This window comes from Oncorhynchus mykiss, chromosome 25 (genome assembly GCF_057628025.1).
Source record: "Oncorhynchus mykiss isolate SJ-2025 chromosome 25, ASM5762802v1, whole genome shotgun sequence".
Classification (NCBI taxonomy): domain Eukaryota; kingdom Metazoa; phylum Chordata; class Actinopteri; order Salmoniformes; family Salmonidae; genus Oncorhynchus; species Oncorhynchus mykiss.
The window spans coordinates 18,150,537-18,171,630 of NC_143046.1; the positions used below are offsets into that span (position 1 = coordinate 18,150,537).

Here is a 21,094-nt window from a genome sequence, read left to right on the forward strand (position 1 = left end):
TGCAGTGCCCCGCATTGCGTTTAGTCTACATGATTTCATGGCGATGACAGATTCTACCCAAAATGGGCGGTGCATCAGGATTTCCCCTCATTTGATTCGTTATTCAGTCCTACAACCAGCTCCGCACGTCCTGCAGAGGTTTTGCGGAAGATCCACTGTACGTAGGTTGCTAGGTGGTCTGCTGTTAAAGAGGTGAAACTCATTTTAGGTGACAGAGACTAGCAAAAACAATAATTTTGTCGGAGAAAAAGCGGGTCGTGATCTAAACGACGATACGGACATGGCGTCAAGCAGCCCCTGTGTTGTGGTAAGTCTTGCAACGCTGATTCAAATGGGTGTTCGTTCATATTGCGAACTCAGCATGACTGCTATTTCAAGTCAAAGAGGAATGGGTCGTAACTACTTTTTTTTAGCGGAAATACGCCCCTGTAAATGTACATTTTCCCAATTATTACGATGTCCTTTATGTATTCCTTTGTAATGCTTCAAACTTGTCATCGCACGCTCACCTTTAATCACTCATGTTCATCTCAACAACAAAAATAGCTGTCTAGCTACATAACTAAGCGCGGCCTGGGGCATCGCACGCGTGCTAACACGCATGGCACATGTTATACTTACCATACCACTAATCTTGATTCATACAGTAGGACGAATATACGGATACATATTCAATTGACCAATAATAGCACTAGAGTAGTTTTCTGTAAAATACGAACAAAATGCAAGTTATATCATCTAACTTCGAAACGAATATATATGCATGCCATATGGGGCGGGTTATTTCTTGTCTCTCCAACCAATACATTTTTTTGGTTCAGTCCTGTCACCCAGAATAGTTTATTTTTGGAAAACCACAGCCTACAGGCTTTTGGGGATTACTGCTGTACTGCAACCAGCATGATGTCCTCATTTCACTGGTTTGCATTTCACCATTATATTTCACCATATATTTACAGAAGTACAAGAAGATGTAAATTGCAGAAGAACACATTTAGCTTTTGTAGCCATTTCCAACAGAATAACACATTTGATTGCCTATGTCAGTATAGCATTTCTTTTTGCTATCAAACTTGTTATCGATTGATGACACAGACAACATGCTGAATGCAGCAGATTTAGCAGACATGGCTTGGAGAGTCAGTTAGTCTGTAGGAGAAACTACAGTGTTACATTCACCCCTACTGCTGATAAGTTGGCCCTTGTTTAAAAGAGATAGCTAAGAGAGGGCCACTGCGGGGAGGAATGCCTCACTCCATCTTTAGATAGGAATTATTGTATCATAACAACACACATTGCTTTCACAAGGTTACAAAGTACATTTCTCTACACTAGTACAAGCTTACATTCAGGTCAACTTATGATTCATAGCTTGGTTGTTATGTCGTCTTTTGGAGGGCTCTTTTTGGTTTAATAATGACTCGATTGCACATTTGTGACTATAGTGCTACATAGTACGATGTGATGTGCTGTTGGTGGAGCTATAAGATAGTTTGAGGGAACTGTTCTCCTGTTCTCCCACCAGCTGAGCCCAGTACAGCAGCACCTGTAGTAGACAGCAGGTGGGAGGAAGACTGCTGTAGGATCTGTAGTCCCCAGACAACTGCCTAGTACCTGCATGGCTCATTATCAGTCCTTATTTCTCTGCACGTGAACTTCATCTGTTCTGAGCCAAATCACATGAGTACATAGGAATATATTTCAGTTGGACTGGCATGGGAAGGAGAACACACAGTTGTCCCAGGTCAGAAAATGTGAGGGCATGTCTCATAGGATTATCCACAGTGCATGTAGCTTCGGCCTACATGTAACTACATTGTTATAATAAGTAACCCTTTTATATGGTCTTACAGAGTGTGTAGATGTCAGCCAGGGGCCAGGGCAGGCAGGAGACCCGTGATCACACCCCAATCCCTGGGCACCTCTGGGCCTGGTCTGGTGGCCACTCTGCTGTCACATGACTCTGATGAAGCTCTCTGTGCATCCCAAATGGCACCCTATTCCATATAAAAGTACTGCACTATATAGGGAATAGGGTGCCATTTGGGACACACATCCCGCTCTCTGGATTCAAGTGCAGGGCTGTTGACCCCTCAGTAGGAAATTAGATTTGAAAACATATGGGGTATATCGCTTCCAGAATTAGTATGGCATCTCTGAAAAGAGGCAGTGTTTATATAAATTGAGAGACTTCTTCGCAGAGTAATCTTGTATTAGTTCAAAGTCGATGCCAGGGACAAACATTGGAGTCTTTAATAGAAGCTGGAGGGGTGCATGATTGGAGTGGACTGATTCCTCTTTCCTAGAATTGGGGCTGGCAATGTGCGTTTTGCTCTCACCTGCCTCGGTCAGTATTGAGAGGAGTCTGAAGCTGCGGCAGCAAGTGTGGGTGTGATTTGCTCTGCCAGAAGTCAGTTGCACCAGTGATACCAGACAGAGGGGAGGGTGCATTGTGATAGTTGTGAAGTGAACAACCTTTAGTGTCTTCACCTCTATTCCCACTGCCCTACTTCTCTCTGTCTCCCGTTTAGATAACACCCATGTGCTTTCTTTAACCCTTTCCCTGCTGCGTCATAGCAGTTCCACATCACACATGGCATTGATCAGGTAGATTGTCAGCATGTGATCTGTGTTCCAGATCAGCGATGATGAGCAGGGATATGACCTGGACCTCTTCTGCATCCCAAAGCACTATGCTGATGACCTAGACCGGGTCTACATCCCACATGGACTCATCCTTGACAGGTGGGTTGTTACTAGCAGTGTGGTCTTAATAAATCCTCTACAGCACATATGTCAGAGTCAAGGCCCGCGGGCCACATCCGGCCCCCAAGAAGGTTTTTTACGGCCCCTGGGATGATCTTGATTTATTATTAGAACCGGCCCGCAGCAAGCCGGCAGCCCGCAGATCTTTTACACGCACCAATACTACATTTCCCACAATGCAAAGGTGACGCACCGAGCAGTAGGCTGCTTCATTTCAATATTTATTGGCACAGCAGTCGTCAGCATCACAGTAAAATTAACTTTCAGATACCCATCAAAAATGGCAAAACGGAAGGTGGATACTGAGAACCGGGGGTTTCAAACAAGGTGGGAGTCGGAGTATATGTTCACGAAGGTAGCTGGAAAACCTGTGTGTCTTCTGTGTGGAGAAAGTGTGGCGGTACTGAAAGAGTATAATCTGAGACGACATTATGAAACGAAACACGCGGACAAAAACAAGAATATGGACATGGAACAAAGGCTACAAAAGGCAGAGGAATTAAAACGAGGCCTCAAATCTCGACAGGCTCTGTTCAAAAAAGCCAAATCACAAGGCCAGGCTGCTGTCAAGGCCAGTTTTATTTTGGCAGAAGAGATCGCTAAATCAGCCCGGCCATTTACGGAGGGGGATTTCATCAAAAACTGCATGATTAAAGTTTGTGACGAAGTTTGCCCAGAAAAAAGGCAACTCTTTTTAAATGTGAGTCTGAGCAGAAACACCATTGCCGAGAGAGTAGACCAGTTGTCCATCAATCTAAAAGAGCAGCTTGTGAAAAAGGGAAAAGATTTTATTGCATATTCCTTGGCTGTGGATGAGAGCACCGACATTTCTGACATTGCCCAGTTGTCAATTTTCACCCGCGGAGTGGACTCCAACCTAAGCGTGACAGAGGAGTTTTTGGCTTTACGTCCTATGCATGGCACAACTACAGGGCATGATTTGTATGAAGAGGTGTCAAGATGTGTAAATGAGATGGAGCTGCCTTGGGAAAAACTCGTGGGTTTGACAACCGACGGAGCACCTGCGATGTGTGGACACAGGAGCGGACTGGTGGCGAAGATACGGGAAAAGATGCAAGAGGAAAACGCGACAGGTGAGCTGACAGCTTATCATTGTATCATACACCAGGAAGCGTTGTGCGGTAAAGCCTTGAAAATGGAGCATGTAATGAGCATCATCACGCGCACAGTTAACTTTATCAGAGCCAAAGGTTTGAATCACCGCCAGTTCAAGGCATTTCTGACGGAGTTAGAAACGGAGCATGGTGATTTGCCTTATCACACAGAGGTGCGATGGCTAAGCCAGGGAAAGGTGCTTCAAAGATGTTTCGAGCTTCGTGAGGAGATTTGTCTGTTCTTGGACAGCAAAGGGAAAGACACAACACAACTCCGAGACGAAATGTTTCTGTGTGAAATGGCTTTTCTGTGTGACATTACGAGTCATCTGAATGCAATAAACTTGCAGCTGCAGGGTCGGGATCGTGTCATCTCTGATATGTACAGTACAGTGAAGGCATTTAAAACCAAACTGACTCTGTGGGAGACGCAGATGCGGAAAGAAAATTTGAGCCACTTTCCCAGCTGCCAGACCATGAAAGAGAAGCTCTCTACCAGTGCGTTCCCGAGCACACAGTTGGCTGATAAAATAGGTATGCTTGCCGCTGACTTTCGACGCCGATTTGCTGACTTTGAAGCACAAAAAAGCAGGTTGGAACTGCTCGGTAACCCATTTGCTGTTGACGTGGAAAGCTCACCACCAAACCTCCAAATGGAGTTGATTGACCTCCAATGCAATGATGCACTGAGGGCAAAATATGCGGCAGTGGGTGCTGCGGAGTTCGCCCGTTTCCTCCCCGGCACAATGCCCCAGCTGCGCATCCAGGCTGCTCAAACGTTGTCTATGTTTGGCAGCACATACCTGTGTGAACAACTGTTTTCTTTGATGAACCTGAACAAAACATCACACAGAAGTCGACTTACTGCTGAACACCTCCACTCAATTCTGAGGATTTCTTCAGCTCAGAGCCTTACCCCGAACATTGATGAACTTGTGGAAAAGATGGGACACCACCAAGTATCACCCTCAACCTCAAACAAGTGAACATTACTGTGCAATCACATATTTAGAGTTTTTACTCAGTTCAAGTTTAAAAGTTAAAATTTAATATTTGTTTTCACTGCATGTTACTTCTCCTTAAACAAAGTGTTGTTTTTGATTAATAGATTTTTGCACTTTATTTTTTTGTATTTCAATCCAATTATATTTTAAAAATATTTCAGTTGAGTGGATGATAGAAAATTGCTATTATTGTTTTTTCTTTGAAGTAAATTTAGCCCACTTTTGCTAAAATAGAAAATATAGTCTACTGATGGTGCCTTGAATACCGGTTTCTTTCATTTAATGTTCATGTTATGGGGATATTTATATAAAGGAAATTTGTCTTTTGTGTCTGTTGAAAATTAAAGATTACTGACAGAGCCATAAGAAAATATTGCTTTATTTATCTGATCATATTGTAATATATTTGTTAGGTTTTCAGTAGGTTCAATTAGGTTCACTAGACTATATGCGTCATTTAAAAAATTTTCAATGAACATTCGAACAGTCCGGCCCTCGTCTTGTAGCTGATTTTTTTATTTGGCCCTCCGTCCATTTGACTTTGACACCCCTGCTCTACAGGATCGGTGGGTCCCCCGCGGGATGGTTGAGCTAATGTGATTAGCATGAGGTTGTAAGTAACAAGAACATTTCCCAGGATGTAGACATATCTGATATTGGCAGAAAGCTTACATTCTTGTTAATCTAACTGAACTGTCCAATTTAAGGTAGCTATTACAGTGAAAGAATACCATGCTATTGTTTGAGGAGAGTGCACAGTTATAAACTTGAAAATGTATTTATAAACCAATTAGGTACATTTAGGCAGTCTTGACACCACAAAATTTTGAACATAAATGCATTGGATCAATCTAAAACTTTGCACATACACTGCTGCCACCTAGTGGCCAAAAACTAAATTGCACCTTTGGCTGGAATAATACATTATGGCCTTAATCTTGCATTTCAAAGATGATGGTTGTTAGGTTCTTATTTTTCAGAGTAAATAACCCACGGACACTAGAGAAGCATTAACTAAGTTTAATTCTATCCCAAAGGTTCTGTACAGCTGTAATCAGACCGCAAAACGTTTCTCACATCACAATTATATACATCCCACTTAAGACACTCCCCTTTCTCTCCAACCCTTAAATGTTTTGGCTCTACAGGAAGCTAATAAAGAGGGTAACAGGATTCCTAACATTTATTACTCTCTTAAGAGAATCTGTCCTCACGTCCTGACCTCAACCCCTCTTTCATCTAATACACAGATGTCCATCTGTCTTTCCTCAGAGACATAAAACCCAGTCTCTTTCATTTCCTATCATTCATTTACTATCTCAATGATCAAAGTTTAGCCGATTCTAATAGTCCTTCCTCTTGAACAATAGTGTCCTAATGTTCACTTTACATAAACTTGGAAATTACTTAAATGGATAAACAATAATAAAACATGAATAGAAAAAAACTAACATGATTATAAAACATGAATTAAACAAACGGACAAACAATCTGCGGTCTCCTTCAATGGCAGATGGAGCAGCTTTTAGTTTCTCCACATTCCCCTTCTGTTCCTAAGAGAGTGATAGCACAAAACTTGGAAAGCAAAAAAAAAAAACAACATAAAACATAACAGTATTAACAATGTGATAAGCTATGCATATTTATATATGCATGAAAACCAAAGTCTGAATTCCCACTCTCTCTTCACCTGACTCTATGCCTCCAGGATAATTTCCTGCTGGGTTCCACAAAAATGAAATCCCTAAAAAGCTTCCTCATGCTTCCACCCTGTCTTCCCCTTTAGGCCCCAGGTTCTGAGAGGTGTTCCCAAGTCATGTCATTTTCACTTTGTTCCCCATCTTCTCCATTTCACCTGATAGGCACCAACACCTGATATGCAAGTGTCTATCCCTAATCCATGTTCCATCCTCTTGAGGCAACTCAGCACTGTATCTGCTTTCAAATCAATGCCTTCAACACTTTGTTCACAGTACCCCTCTATCCTCTCCTCTATCATATGATGCATTAACCCATAAAGCAGCTAAACCCCAATCCAACTTTGATGTTTATTGTAGTTCCCAGACCCAACCATCTGTATGTCTTACAGTGGAATCTAGTCTCTCTCTCGCTCTGCTTCCTGTGCCATGGTGTCTTCACTCACCCATTATGCAGTGGGATCTCACTTTACGTGAAAACTATGCACCCCCCCACGGAGAGACATGACGATCTTAACCACTGCAGGTACTGTACGGAGTAGAGGTCGACCGATTATGATTTTTCAACGCCGATACCGATTATTGGAGGACCAAAAAAGCCGATACCGATTAAATTTTTTTTGTTAATAATGACAATTACAACAATACTGAATTAACACTTATTTTAACTTAAAATAAAACATCAATAAAATCAATTTAGCCTCAAATAAATAATGAAACATGTTCAATTTGGTTTAAATAATGTAAAAACAAAGTGTTGGAGAAGAAAGTAAAAGTGCAATATTTGTCATGTAAGAAAGCTAACGTTTAAGTTCCTTGCTCAGAACATGAGAACATATGAAAGTTGGTGGTTCCTTTTAACATTAGACTTCAATATTCCAAGGTAAGAGGTTTTAGGTTGTAGTTAATATAGTATTTATAGGACTATTTCTCTCTATACCATTTGTATTTCATACAACTTTGACTATTGGATGTTCTTATAGGCACTATAGTATTGCCAGTGTAACAGTATAGCTTCCGTCCCCCTCCTCGCTCCTACCTGGGCTCGAACCAGGAACACATCGACAACAGCCACACTCGAAGCATCGTTACCCATCGCTCCACAAAAGCTAAAAGCGAGTGACGTTTGAAACAGTATTAGCGCACACCCAGCTAACTAACTAGCCATTTCACATTAGTTACACCAGCCATTAGGCTGATATGCTTGAAGTCATAAACAGCGCTGTGCTTGCGAAGAGCTGCTGGCAAAACTCACAAAAGTGCTGTTTGAATGAATGATTACGGGCCTGCTGCTGCTCAGTCAGACTGCTCTATCAAATCAGACTTAATTATAACATAATAACACACAGAAATACGAGCCTTTGGTCATTAATATGATCGAATCTGGAAACTATCATTTCGAAAATAAAACGTTTATTATTTCAGTGAAATACGGAACCGTTCTGTATTTTATCTAATGGGTGGCATACATAAGTCTTAATATTCCTGTTACATTGCACAACCTTCAATGTATGTCATAATTACGTAAAATTCTGGCAAATTAGTTTGCAATGAGCCATGCAGCCCAAACTGTTGCATATACCCTGACTCTGCGTGCAATGAAGGCAAGAGAAATTACAGAATTTCACCTGGTTAATATTGCCTGCTAAACTGGATTATAACTCATGATTATGATTGATTGTTTTTTATAAGATACGTTTAATGATAGCTAGCAATTTACCTTGGCTTCTACTGCATTCGCGTAACAGGCAGGCTACTCGTGGAGTGCAATAGTTAGAGCGTTGGACTAGTTAACTGTGCGGTTGCAAGATTGAAATCCCTGAGCTGACAAGGTGAAAATCTGTCGTTTTCCCCTGAACAAGGCAGTTAACCCACCGTTCCTAGACCGTCATTGAAAATAAGAATGTGTTCTTAACTGACCTGCCCATTTTAAATAAAAGGTATAAAAAAATATATATTTTTTTAAAATTATCGGAAATCGGCGCCCAAAAATACAGATTTCCAATTGTTATGAAAACTTGAAATCGGCCCTAATTAATCGGCCATTCCGATTAATCGGTCGACCTCTAGTATGGAGTAGTGTCTCTCAAACCAATGCTGTTCCAACACCCCGCCTGGTGTCTCTTAATGTACATTCAATCTCCAGAATTCAGCCTGTGCCCTTGGTTATATCTCTGCTTCCACCTGAGGATATGCACACTGCAACACATGGTTTATTTCCTGAAAACATACTTGATATTTGAATAACCGCATCATCGGTCCCCCAGTTACCAGTAACCAATCCATGTGACATGAGTTGTCATAAACTGATATCCCAACACTGCTACTAAAGTAACCATTGCTACTTCCAACATGGCCCATGACTACAGTCTCACAATACCCCTCATTTGCGCAGTAGTCCCATTCCATGCTCTCAATATAGCATTCTACGCTTCTACTACTGCTCCTGTTACTGTCCCTATAGGGACTGCTGTGAGAATAGCTATTGCTCGGAATTTGTCTCCTGCTCTCCTATTGTCTTCGTGGTTTACTGATAAGTCTAGGACTGAACCTTTCAGGTACCCCCTACCTGTTTCCCAGTTTATCCCTTGGTCTCTAGCCACCAACATCTCCACTGACCTCCTGTATTCTGCTACAGTTGGTACCTGCGGATAATACATCCCTGTGCTCAAGTTAGGTACACATCTCTCATTCCAAGGCCGATCTACCCCCCACCCGTTTGTAAACACCTTTGTTAACGTGTAGACTCTGGGCCCCAACAGTTGATAAGTAGCCACCTTCTGACACTTACCATTTACTGTGGTTCTGTCCCAATCTACTGGGAGGTGTGTCAAATGTTTACTAGCGGTCAGAAATGGGGGCGTTGGAAGAGTATCCAACCGTACAAAAACTCTTGAGTCACATGTCTCTTAATCACACTCTGCAGGAGATGTGATGCTATTATCACAGCAAATGTTCCTTCTGGCGATGTGGCCTCCTGTATACAGGGATCTGTAGCCCTGGTCTCACTCCACAAGCTCTTTCAGCACCCCAGCCCTGGTCTCACTCCACAAGCTCTCTCCGCACCCCAGCCCTGGTCTCACTCCACAAGCTCTCTCAGCACCCCGGCCCTGGTCTCACTCCACAAGCTCTCTCAGCACTGGCCCTGGTCTCACTCCACAAGCTCTCTCAGCACCCCAGCCCTGGTCTCACTCCACAAGCTCTCTCAGCACCCCGGCCCTGGTCTCACTCCACAAGCTCTCTCAGCACTGGCCCTGGTCTCACTCCACAAGCTCTCTCAGCACCCCAGCCCTGGTCTCACTCCACAAGCTCTCTCAGCACCCCGGCCCTGGTCTCACTCCACAAGCTCTCTCAGCACCGGCCCTGGTCTCACTCCACAAGCTCTCTCAGCACCCCAGCCCTGGTCTCACTCCACAAGCTCTCTCCGCACCCCGGCCCTGGTCTCACTCCACAAGCTCTCTCAGCACCCCAGCCCTGGTCTCACTCCACAAGCTCTCTCAGCACCCCGGCCCTGGTCTCACTCCACAAGCTCTCTCAGCACTCCGGCCCTGGTCTCACTCCACAAGCTCTCTCAGCACCCCAGCCCTGGTCTCACTCCACAAGCTCTCTCAGCGCCCTGGTTTTGGCTCGGACTCAGATAGGAGTGGTAAAAGTCACTGTCTCTCATAGCACGCCTTCGTCGCTCTTTCTTCAGCCGGTTAGGGAGGGTTTTGAGGTCAAATTATTTCTACCATGCATTGAAACACGATCTGACCTCATCTTCCATGATAACCTCAAAAAAACACAGATCATAACAACAGTTAAGTTCATTACATTTCTGTTTCAGGAAACTAGACAAACATTGACTCTCTGACGAATTATGACATTAACCTTTTCTTAATAACATCTCTACGACAAATATCAAAAAGCATAACATAATGTTACTGCTGAAAAAAACATGTTCTAAGTTACCAGATCATGAAGAGCGCAATACATATCACAGTCTATTTGAAGTTACTGTCATCCCTTATTAACATATAATTAACATATTCCTTTCTACATGCAGCCTGAACACAGTACCACTGTATAAGTACCCTAAAAACCAGGACCACTTTCTATATGCAGCTTGAACACAGTACCACTGTATAAGTACCCTAAAAACCAGGACCACTTTCTATATGCAGCTTGAACAGAGTACCACTGTATAAATACCCTAAAAACCAGGACCACTTTCTATATGCAGCTTGAACACAGTACCACTGTATAAGTACCCTAAAAACCAGGACCACTTTCTATATGCAGCCTGAACACAGTACCACTGTATAAGTACCCTAAAAACCAGGACCACTTTCTATATGCAGCTTGAACACAGTACCACTGTATAAGTACCCTAAAAACCAGGACCACTTTCTATATGCAGCTTGAACACAGTACCACTGTATAAGTACCCTAAAAACCAGGACCACTTTCTATATGCAGCCTGAACACAGTACCACTGTATAAGTACCCTAAAAACCAGGACCACTTTCTATATGCAGCTTGAACACAGTACCACTGTATAAGTACCCTAAAAACCACAACCACTTTCTATATGCAGCTTGAACACAGTACCACTGTATAAGTACCCTAAAAACCAGGACCACTTTCTATATGCAGCCTGAACACAGTACCACTGTATAAGTACCCTAAAAACCAGGACCACTTTCTATATGCAGCTTGAACAGAGTACCACTGTATAAGTACCCTAAAAACCAGGACCACTTTCTATATGCAGCTTGAACAGAGTACCACTGTATAAATACCCTAAAAACCAGGACCACTTTCTATATGCAGCTTGAACACAGTACCACTGTATAAGTACCCTAAAAACGAGGACCACTTTCTATATGCAGCTTGAACACAGTACCACTGTATAAGTACCCTAAAAACCAGGACCACTTTCTATATGCAGCTTGAACACAGTACCACTGTATAAGTACCCTAAAAACCAGGACCACTTTCTATATGCAGCTTGAACACAGTACCACTGTATAAGTACCCTAAAAACCAGGACCACTTTCTATATGCAGCCTGAACACAGTACCACTGTATAAGTACCCTAAAAACCAGGACCACTTTCTATATGCAGCTTGAACACAGTACCACTGTATAAGTACCCTAAAAACCAGGACCACTTTCTATATGCAGCTTGAACACAGTACCACTGTATAAGTACCCTAAAAACCAGGACCTCAGGGAACTGGTCGTTTACCCCTTTCAAATACGTGATTAAAAAAACACATGTTAAATAAAAAATAAACTATTTAGAATTACAACTCTTTATAACTCCCTACAAAAATAATAATAATATCCTAAAGTAATGGTACAATTTGGATAGAGAATGGTGTTTCTCATGAATTTTATGCTGAAACCCCCCTGTCTATTTAATTCCTAATGAAGTTGATCATTCTTTATTAGGAGTTTTTTATATTCAGGGATTTTGTCATCATCAAAATGTTTCCTCTCCTTTTCTTTCCCTGTCCTTCGGAAACCATTTAAATACCTCTTCCAAACATTTCATCCTCCTGCAAACTCATTTCAACTGAATTGAAAAGGCTCCTTCAAATAAATCCCACTACACGGCGATAGTATCTCTCCACCGAGTCTAATGATTCACGGGTCTCCTTTTCCTCGTGATTCTTCATATCCATCATACCATATCAAAAAATGTAAAGTTCATTTTAGGTTTGGTACCCCTATGCTACCTACGCGTGACCCTTCCACCTTTTCGGCCATTCTAGAATCCTATTCCAGAATAAGACATCAAACGTAAATGTATTTAAAAATAAAACCACATAGAATGTCTAATGATTTAGACAAATCCTAAGGCCTTCTGCATTTGCAATGAGTGTTTGGTCATATAATTTAAATGTGTTACCTTTAGAATCCATTCCCTTGGCATTTTGCCTAGAATCTTCAACCCAAAATACGTTTTCTTGTGGCAAATTTAGCCAATGTCTCATCGTAAGGAATCCGCAATATATGCATGTGGTTCCATAACACTTTCTCTCACCACGGCAGCCACCTTAGCCATTTCGTCTGCTTTACGATTACCTATGGCGATTTTATCTGTACGACTTGTATGAGCTTCACATTTCACCACTGCTAATTTACTGGTTAACTGACATTATTCTAATAATACATCTACCTCCAGACCATTTTTATTGGTGTACCTGTCGCTGCTAACATGCCCCGTGGTGACCACAATGTACCCAAATGATGAATTTCTCCAAATGCTTACCACACACAGCGCACTCCTTTACTCTATTCCCTTCTGTGTTCATGTAACTAGAGTCATCTGGATACTATACTTTTCCTGATTCCAATTCTGTCTCTTGCAAATCAGGCCTAGGTTTTGGAGTAATCTGTTCTGGGTCACATGTATGCGATTCACCCTCCCCAGGCAACGGCATTAACAACGCAGGATGCAAAGCACCAATCTTATGAAATTGTAGATTTTCCCCATTTAACGTTAACTCCAATCTTGTCCATCTTGCACTAGTAACATGTTGTGCTTTGTCATACATGCTTTATGGCCCTGTTCCGCTAACTTGTCTACCAATGTGGTGCGGTCTCGCATATGACTTTCTTCGTCTTTTGACGCTAATAACAAATCGTCCACGTGTTGTACCAACACAGAACATACAATTGACACCCTTTTAACAATTGTTTCAATGTAAAATGATACCACGTGGGACTCTTTGTAAATCCCATCGGTACTCTACTAAAAGTTAGGTAAAACGTGATCTAATACGTCTTCCATCACATAGAAACTGTAATCTCTATGAACCACTTATTAATCAAACAGAAACTATAAGCCGCTAGGTGAAAGTTCCATTCTTGCTAACCTCAAAACGATTAGTTGTTGCTCTTTTGAAAAAGATGCAAACTCTTGTATAGCTGCATTTCCTGCTAATGCACTATGTTCCATTCTCACCTTACACTCATTCTTCCAATGCCCGATAGATGTGGGACTAAAACAGGGAGCTATCTCCTTACGCTTTGATGTTTCTTAGTTTTATCCTGGTCATTGAAACCTATTAACCCCTTGCATGTCTGCGAGGTGAGTGGAGTCATATTCCACTCTTAAAACATTGTCTTGAATTAAATCAACTAATCCGCAATTACCGTTTTGATCACAGGGTTCACCCCCGTCATCAAAGCAGAAGCGCAAATTTAAACAATCCACTCCCGTTCCCAGGCCTTCTGTAGTAAAGTACTGGTGTCACGCTTTATGGGTTCAGCGTTACGCATTTTCCGTTGATAGAATGCTGCATCAAAACGCTCGTATATTGAGCTTTTGATTCTGGTTTCATGTCCTCGTGCCAATTCAGAATTGCCTCCCTGAATTATTTGATTTGATTCGAATTCTCCGTCAGCAGGAAAATGTGGTCCAATTTTTTTATTCTAATTTGCTCAATTTTACCCATATTCCACCCGAATTGGTAGAATACAACTATTCTCTCACCCGGTTATAGCTATGCAGGGAACCAGCCGGCTGGTATTTACCCCCTAGGACTCACCCTTCGCAGGTTCCAGCCTGCGCGGGCTTACCTTCCGGGACTCACCCTATATTAATAGTAATCACAGGTATTAATCCACTGGGATTTACTATTGACCTTATAGTACTAGCAGGAACCAATCTACTAGGGAGTTACCCCCTAGGACTTACCCTACAGGTACCAGCCTGTATGAGTTTACCTGCCGGGCCTTACCATTTACTATAAAGCTACGACCGGTCGTTACACACTGGACTTATATAATTAAACTCAGGCTCTCCAGGTCCATATCCCATAATTAGTTCAGCCAACGATTCTCCCCCATCTCCCCAAAATGAGTGGAAACAGATCTAGGAACTAGCCTACCTTGTTTGTTGTGCCGGTTCCTGTTCCACTGATGTGGACTCTATGGTTTGACTACAAACCGTGGTGAACCCTGCTCGCAGCACCCTCTGTTAGGCTCTTATTTTTCAGAGTAAATAACCCACGGACACTAGAGAAGCTTTAACTGAGTTTAATTCTATCCCAAAGGTTCTGTACAGCTGTAATCAGACCGCAAAACGTTTCTCACATCACAGTTATATACATCCCACTTAAGACACTCCCCTTTCTCTCCAATCCTTACATTTTTTGGCTCTTCAGGAAGCTAATAAAGAGGGTAACAGGATTCCTAACATTTATTACTCTCTTAAGAGAATCTGTCCTCCCCTCATGACCTCAACCCCTCTTTCATCTAATACACAGATGTCCATCTGTCTTTCCTCAGAGACATAAAATCCAGTCTCTTTCATTTCCTATCATTCATTTACTATCTCAATGATCAAAGTTTAGCCGATTCCAACATTCCAATATTATCTTTTACCAGATCTAATGTGTTATATTCTCCTACATTAATTTCACATTTCCACAAACTTCAAAGTGTTTCCTTTCAAATGGTATCAAGAATATGCATATCCTTGCTTCAGGTCCAGATGTACAGGCCGTTAGATTTGGGTATGTCATTTAGTCAAAATTGGGGGGGAAGGGGCAGATCCATAGATGTTGCAATGAAAGAACATGTCAACTAAGCTTCAATTGCAATACATATTCAAGCTGGCCATTTTTTAATGTTAGTTATTTTACTACTATGTTAATTATTTTACTACTATGTTAGTTGTTTTACTCATTCAGCCTATGTTACTTGTTTACACAAGGATTTAGATTTACAGCCACAAACTTTTTTATAATCAAATGAATTAACTGATCACATCCACGTGAGGCTGGCAGTTCAGTCTAGTTGCGAAAGGGTTCTTCAGCTGTCCCCATAGGATAACTATTTTTGGTTCCAGGCAGAACTCTTCTAAGTTTCATGTAGAACCCTCTGTGTAAAGGGTTCTACCTGGAACCTAAAAGGGTTCTTCCATTGAGACAGTCGAAGAACCCTTATAGTTTCTAGATAGCACCTTTTTTTTCTAAGAGTGTAGCCCCTTATTCAAACAGACATAGGAAACAGGAACCAGTGCTGACTGACCACCCTCTCTCTCCCTGTCTACAGGACAGAGAGGCTAGCCAGGGAGATTATGAAGGACATGGGGGGGCACCATATCGTGGCCCTCTGCGTGCTCAAGGGGGGTTACAAGTTCTTTGCAGACCTGTTGGACTACATCAAGGCCCTAAACCGTAACAGTGACCGCTCCATTCCTATGACAGTGGACTTCATCCGCCTCAAGAGCTACTGCGTAAGGCTCACTCTTCGCTCTGTTCTTCAAATTTGTGTCCCAAATGGCACCATATTCCCTTTTAAGTGCACGCCCTGCAGGGGCCCTGGTCAAAAGTAGTCACAAGTAGTGCACTATAAAGGGAATAGGAGCCATTTGGAATGTAGTTCATGAGTTATTACTATTTTATTATAGATGTTAGAAGTATTTAGCGTTTATGTTATTGTTATTTAATTTATTTATTACAGGCATTGCCAAAAACTGCATAATGGAAAGAACATGATGTTTTATTCAGTCCATTGGTTTCACAATTGCACCTAAGCTTTCATTTGACCTTTGAGCCAAATGTCAACATGCACTACCTTAAATGTGTTTTGACTGACAATCAACTAGGCTTGTATCCACAATAAATGCTAACTTGGTAAATGCTTACTTGGTAAATACTAAGACTGGCTGCTATTAGTACTACATTTCCATCTGTATTTGTACCCCCCCCCCCCCCACCCACCCACCCACACACACACACACACACACACTCAGCTGTTTGATATAATACATTAAGAAGCAGCTCTTTGTTTATGGATTCTTACTGCTAGATACTAGAGATGTCAATAACAGCAGACCTGTCTGGACAAAGTCCCCTATTCCTGTTCACCTGTTTATTACATGTCTACACAGAATGACCAATCTACAGGTGAAATCAAAGTCATTGGAGGGGATGACCTGTCTACACTGACAGGGAAGGTAAAGAAACATTTTCAACTGACCTTTTCTATAGATCTGTCTGTCAAACATTGGATCATTCCTCAGTTACCTAGTTTAGCCTCCACTGTTTGCAGTCAGACAAATGTGTAACCTTCTTTAAAGGGAAAGTTCACCCATTTTTACATGTGGCCTTATTTTCACTCTTCCTCTGCTTGTAGTCGCTCCCCCAAATAGTTTTTATTTTGGGGGGGGGGGTATTTTGTTTCTTTACGGAGAAAGTTGGTTGACACCTTTTGCTGAGTCATTAGTTGCCACAGACTACAATGCATTATGAAAATGGATCTAAAGCATGTTAGAAATGCTCCAAAACAACTCATATTACATCAGAATCCCATGACTCAGCAAAATGTGTTTACCAATTTTCTCTTTAACGAAACAAAAATACAAAGTTTGGAGGATCAACTATAAGCATAGAAAGTGAAAAATAAGGCCACACGTAAAAACTTTTTTTTTTTTTTTTTTTTTTTTTTTTTTTTTTTACTTTGACAAAAGTTTTGAAGGGGTTCTCATGCAGTCTAAAGTACAAGAAGGCATAACTATAATGGCTGCAGGGTTCAACAGGATCCAAGGTCACATTTCTAAATGGGTTCTGGAGTAGCTTTTATATTTGATATAGGCTAACAGTTACACTCTGTCGTCTCTGCCTCTTATTTTTAAATGTTGTGTTTTTACACAGAATGTCCTGATTGTGGAGGTATGTTATGACTACTTCTTCCTCATTGTTAAGTTTGAAACCTTTTGCTATGTCAGCATTATAGACATTTGGCAGTGACACCCACTGTTTTGTCATATGTTTAGGACATTATTGACACAGGAAAGACCATGAAGACCTTGCTGCAACTTCTCAAACAGTACAACCCAAAAATGGTAAAAGTTGCAAGGTAAAGTAATCCCCAAGTCTCTATCTTACATTGCAGTGTTATAAAAAGTTAAATATTTGTCCATACATCTTTGATGTAAATGTAGAATCAAGCAAAGGCACCGTACAGTGCAACTTACTTCTGCTTACAGAGAAGTTATATGGAAACCTTCAACTGTCATGTTTTCCTTTGTATTTTAATTCTCTAACACCATCAGTCACATGACCAACTTCCTGGTTTGTGCTTTCAGTTTGTTGGTGAAGAGGACACCAAGGAGTGTTGGCTACACACCAGACTGTGAGTTCACTTCAACACTGCTAAATGGCTTCAGTGAATCATCTTAATCAATAGCCTGAGGCATTGTGCTGTCACACATACATGAACTATAATGATGACCAATACAGGGCATCCAGAAAGTATTCAGACCCCTTTTTTCACATTTTGTTACTTTACAGCCTTGTTTTAAAAAGGATTAAATAAAAACATTTCCTCAATCTACACACAATACCCCTTAATGACAAAGTCAAAACATATTTTAGAAATGACCCTTTCCTATGAGACCAGAAATTGAGCTCAGGTGCACCCTGTTTCCATTGATCATCCTTGAGATGTTTCTACTACTTGATTGGAGTCCACCTGTGGTAAATTCTATTGATTGGACATGATTTGGAAAGGTACACAGCTGTCTATATAAGGTCCCACAGTCGACGGTGCATGTCAGCAAAAACCAAGCCATGAGGTCGAAGGAATTGTCTGAAGAGCTCTGAGACAGGATTGTGTCTGGGCACAGATCTGAGGAAGGGTACCAACATTTCTGTTGACCTTCTGCATTGAAGGTCCCCAAGAACACAGTGGCCTCCATCATTCTTAAATGGAAGAAGTTTGGAACCACCAAGACTCTTCCTAGAGCTGGCTGCCCGGCCAAACTGAACAATCGGGGGAGAAGCGCCTTGGTCAGGGAGGTGACCAAGAACCCGATGGTCACTCTGACAGAGCTCCAGAGTTCCTCTGTGGACATCAGAGAACCTTCCAGAAGGACAACCATCTCTGCAGCGCTTCACCAATCAGGCCTTTTTGGTCGAGGGGCCAGCCAAAGGAGTTTGCCAAAAGGCACCTAAAGGACTCTCAGACCATGAGAAACAAAATTCTCTGGTCTGATGAAACCAAGATTGAACTATTTGGCCTGATTGCCAAACGTCGCATCTGGAGGAAACCTGGCACCATCCCTACGGTGAAGCATTAGTGGTGGCTGCATCATGCTGTGGGGATGTTTTTCAGTGGCAGGGACTGGGAGACTAGTCAGGATCGGGGGAAATATGAACAGAGCAAAGTACAGCGAGATCCTTGATGAAAACCTGCAAAGGTGGCTCAGGACCTCAGACTGGGGCTGAAGAGTTACCATTCAGCAGGACCCTAGGCACACAGCCAACACAACGCAGGATGTGCTTCGGGACGGCAGGGTAGCCTAGTGGTTAGAGCGTTGGATTAGTAACCGGAAGGTTGCAAGTTCAAATCCCTGAGCTGACAAGGTACAAATCTGTCGTTCTGCCCCTGAACAGGCAGTTAACCCACTGTTCCTAGGCCTTAACTGACTTGCCTAGTTAAATAAAGGTAAAAAAATAAATAAAAATCATCTCTGAATGTCCTTGAGTGGCCAGCGAGAGCCCGAACTTGAACCCGATCGAACATCTCTGGACTGACCTGAAAATAGCTGTGCAGCGACACTCTCCATCCAACCTGACAGAGCTTTAGAGGATCTGCAGAGAAGAATGGGAGAAACTCCCCAAATACAGGTGTGCCAAGCTTGTAGCGTCATACCCAAGAAGACTCGAGGCTATAATCACTGCCAAAGGTGCTTCAACAAAGAACTGAGTAAATGTGATATTTCTGTTAATTTTTTAAAAATAAATTAGCTAAAATGACTAAAAACCTGTTTTTGCTTTGTCATTATGGTATTGTGTGTAGATTTGAGGGTAAAAACAATTTAATCAATTTTAGAATAAGGCTGTAACATAAAATGTAGAAAAAGTCAAGGAGTTTGAATACTTTCCGAATGCACTGTAATGCATCTGATTAAATAGAGGTTCTAGGCCCATTTAAGGGAAATGGTCCAAGACATATGTAAAAAAAAAAAAAACACACAAAAAAACAAGCCAAGTTTATTAAAGGAGTAGGTTTTAAGGTCAAACGACATACTAAGGGGGCAGAATGCACCCTTTCAGTTTGTTTCCCAACTCAGAGAAGTAGAACTACTTGGAAGCCTGTGCACTCAGACACCATAATGGGACATAAACAACATTGCGATTACTATACAACTCTATGCTCTTTACTGAAAAAGACTAAAGGGTGCTTTTTATACCTTTCACATGTTTAACACCAATTATGGTCCCCTGAGAAACATGGACGAAAACTATAGTTCCACCCTGTCACGCTTACTTCATTTGTTTATTTTTCAGTCATAGGATTTGAGGTTCCAGACAAATTTGTGGTGGGATATGCGCTAGACTACAACGAGTACTTCAGAGATTTAAATGTAAGTACTGTTTCAACAGATTTTCTCAGCTAGATAAACGATGTTGAGTAAAACGGTCTCATTGGTTCCTTTCTGTTTGTTTTCCAGCACATCTGTGTCATTAGTGAAACAGGGAAGGAAAAATACAAGGCCTGAAGAGGACAGCCCTTCCTCTAGTTGTCTATCATTCTTTTTTTATGTTGCTTTAATTTGATATCTGATTTATATATATTTTTGGTCAGGAAAATCAAATCAAGGGTGCAGCTCACTGGAAACTCTTGCTCACACACACACACACACACACACACACATGTACATGTTCTGCTCAGGGTCCCTGAGGTGTACACACACTTACATTGCCCCTCAGATTTGCAAAGCCCCTCTCTCAACCTCCACATGCTGTGCTGCACTCTAGAAACCACATACACTTTAAAGTGTCAAGATTGAACATTTCTGAGGTGTGACATTGCCTTGGACATATTGGTATGTGTGAGTCCATGTGCATGCTGTCATCTCTTTCAATAAATAGAACATTTGCTTGCCCTGTTAAAATGATCAATACCCAGAGTTTATTTTTTTGTAGATTAGTAATTTATTGAGAAAAATTCTGCTACGGTAGCAGGAAGTAGAACAAACATTTAGTCATCATATTGTCAAAATTACTTCAGATTTAAATTATTTTCCATTTCACAAAACTTGATTTTAGCTTGACATTGATTTGAAAGTTTGTACGTCACTTGAAGACCAAATTCCTTTACTTATACATAATAGTTTCAGTGGTATGGACAAAGGAAGGAGCAGGTATCCTAATACGTTACATATTATTTTTTTAAAACATGTTTGCATAGTTTTCCCCCAAAAATGGAAGTGTTCCATCAGTAGTACAGTACTGTAAAATAAACTGCGAGCTTTGAACATGGTTCAATATTATGATCATTTATGCATATCTGCTTTTATAAATATGTATTTTAAGCTTCCATCTACTGTATGACAATGATTCATGCAATCACAATGTTTTTTTTCTCTTTACCCTCCCAACCATTAAACTCTGCTCCATCCCCTCAGATGACTCCTGATTTCCCCCCAAAAGGTTTGCTTGTGCTACCAAATAATTAAGTTAAATATAAATTATTTTATTTAACTAGGCAAGTCAGTTAAGAA

General features: G+C 41.4%; 1 protein-coding gene across 1 annotated transcript; it reads left to right on the plus strand.

The window, feature by feature from the left end:
- The first annotated feature begins 143 nt into the window (after positions 1–143).
- Positions 144–20,994, plus strand: hprt1 (hypoxanthine phosphoribosyltransferase 1). Its single transcript, XM_036970493.2, has 9 exons — positions 144–307; positions 2,639–2,745; positions 15,634–15,817; positions 16,475–16,540; positions 17,238–17,255; positions 17,360–17,442; positions 17,672–17,718; positions 19,878–19,954; positions 20,042–20,994. The coding sequence occupies exons 1-9, from the start codon at positions 281–283 to the stop codon at positions 20,087–20,089; spliced, it is 657 nt and encodes a 218-aa protein (XP_036826388.1). The 5' UTR covers positions 144–280; the 3' UTR covers positions 20,090–20,994.
- The last annotated feature ends 100 nt before the right edge of the window (positions 20,995–21,094 follow it).

Coding starts and splice junctions, on each gene's coding strand:
- hprt1 (XM_036970493.2), top strand. CDS start 281: ATGGCGTCAAGCAGCCCCTGTGTTGTG. Junction 17,719..19,877: donor TGTTGGCTACACACCAGACT/GTGAGTTCACTT, acceptor TTTATTTTTCAG/TCATAGGATTTGAGGTTCCA. Junction 19,955..20,041: donor AGTACTTCAGAGATTTAAAT/GTAAGTACTGTT, acceptor TTTGTTTTCCAG/CACATCTGTGTCATTAGTGA.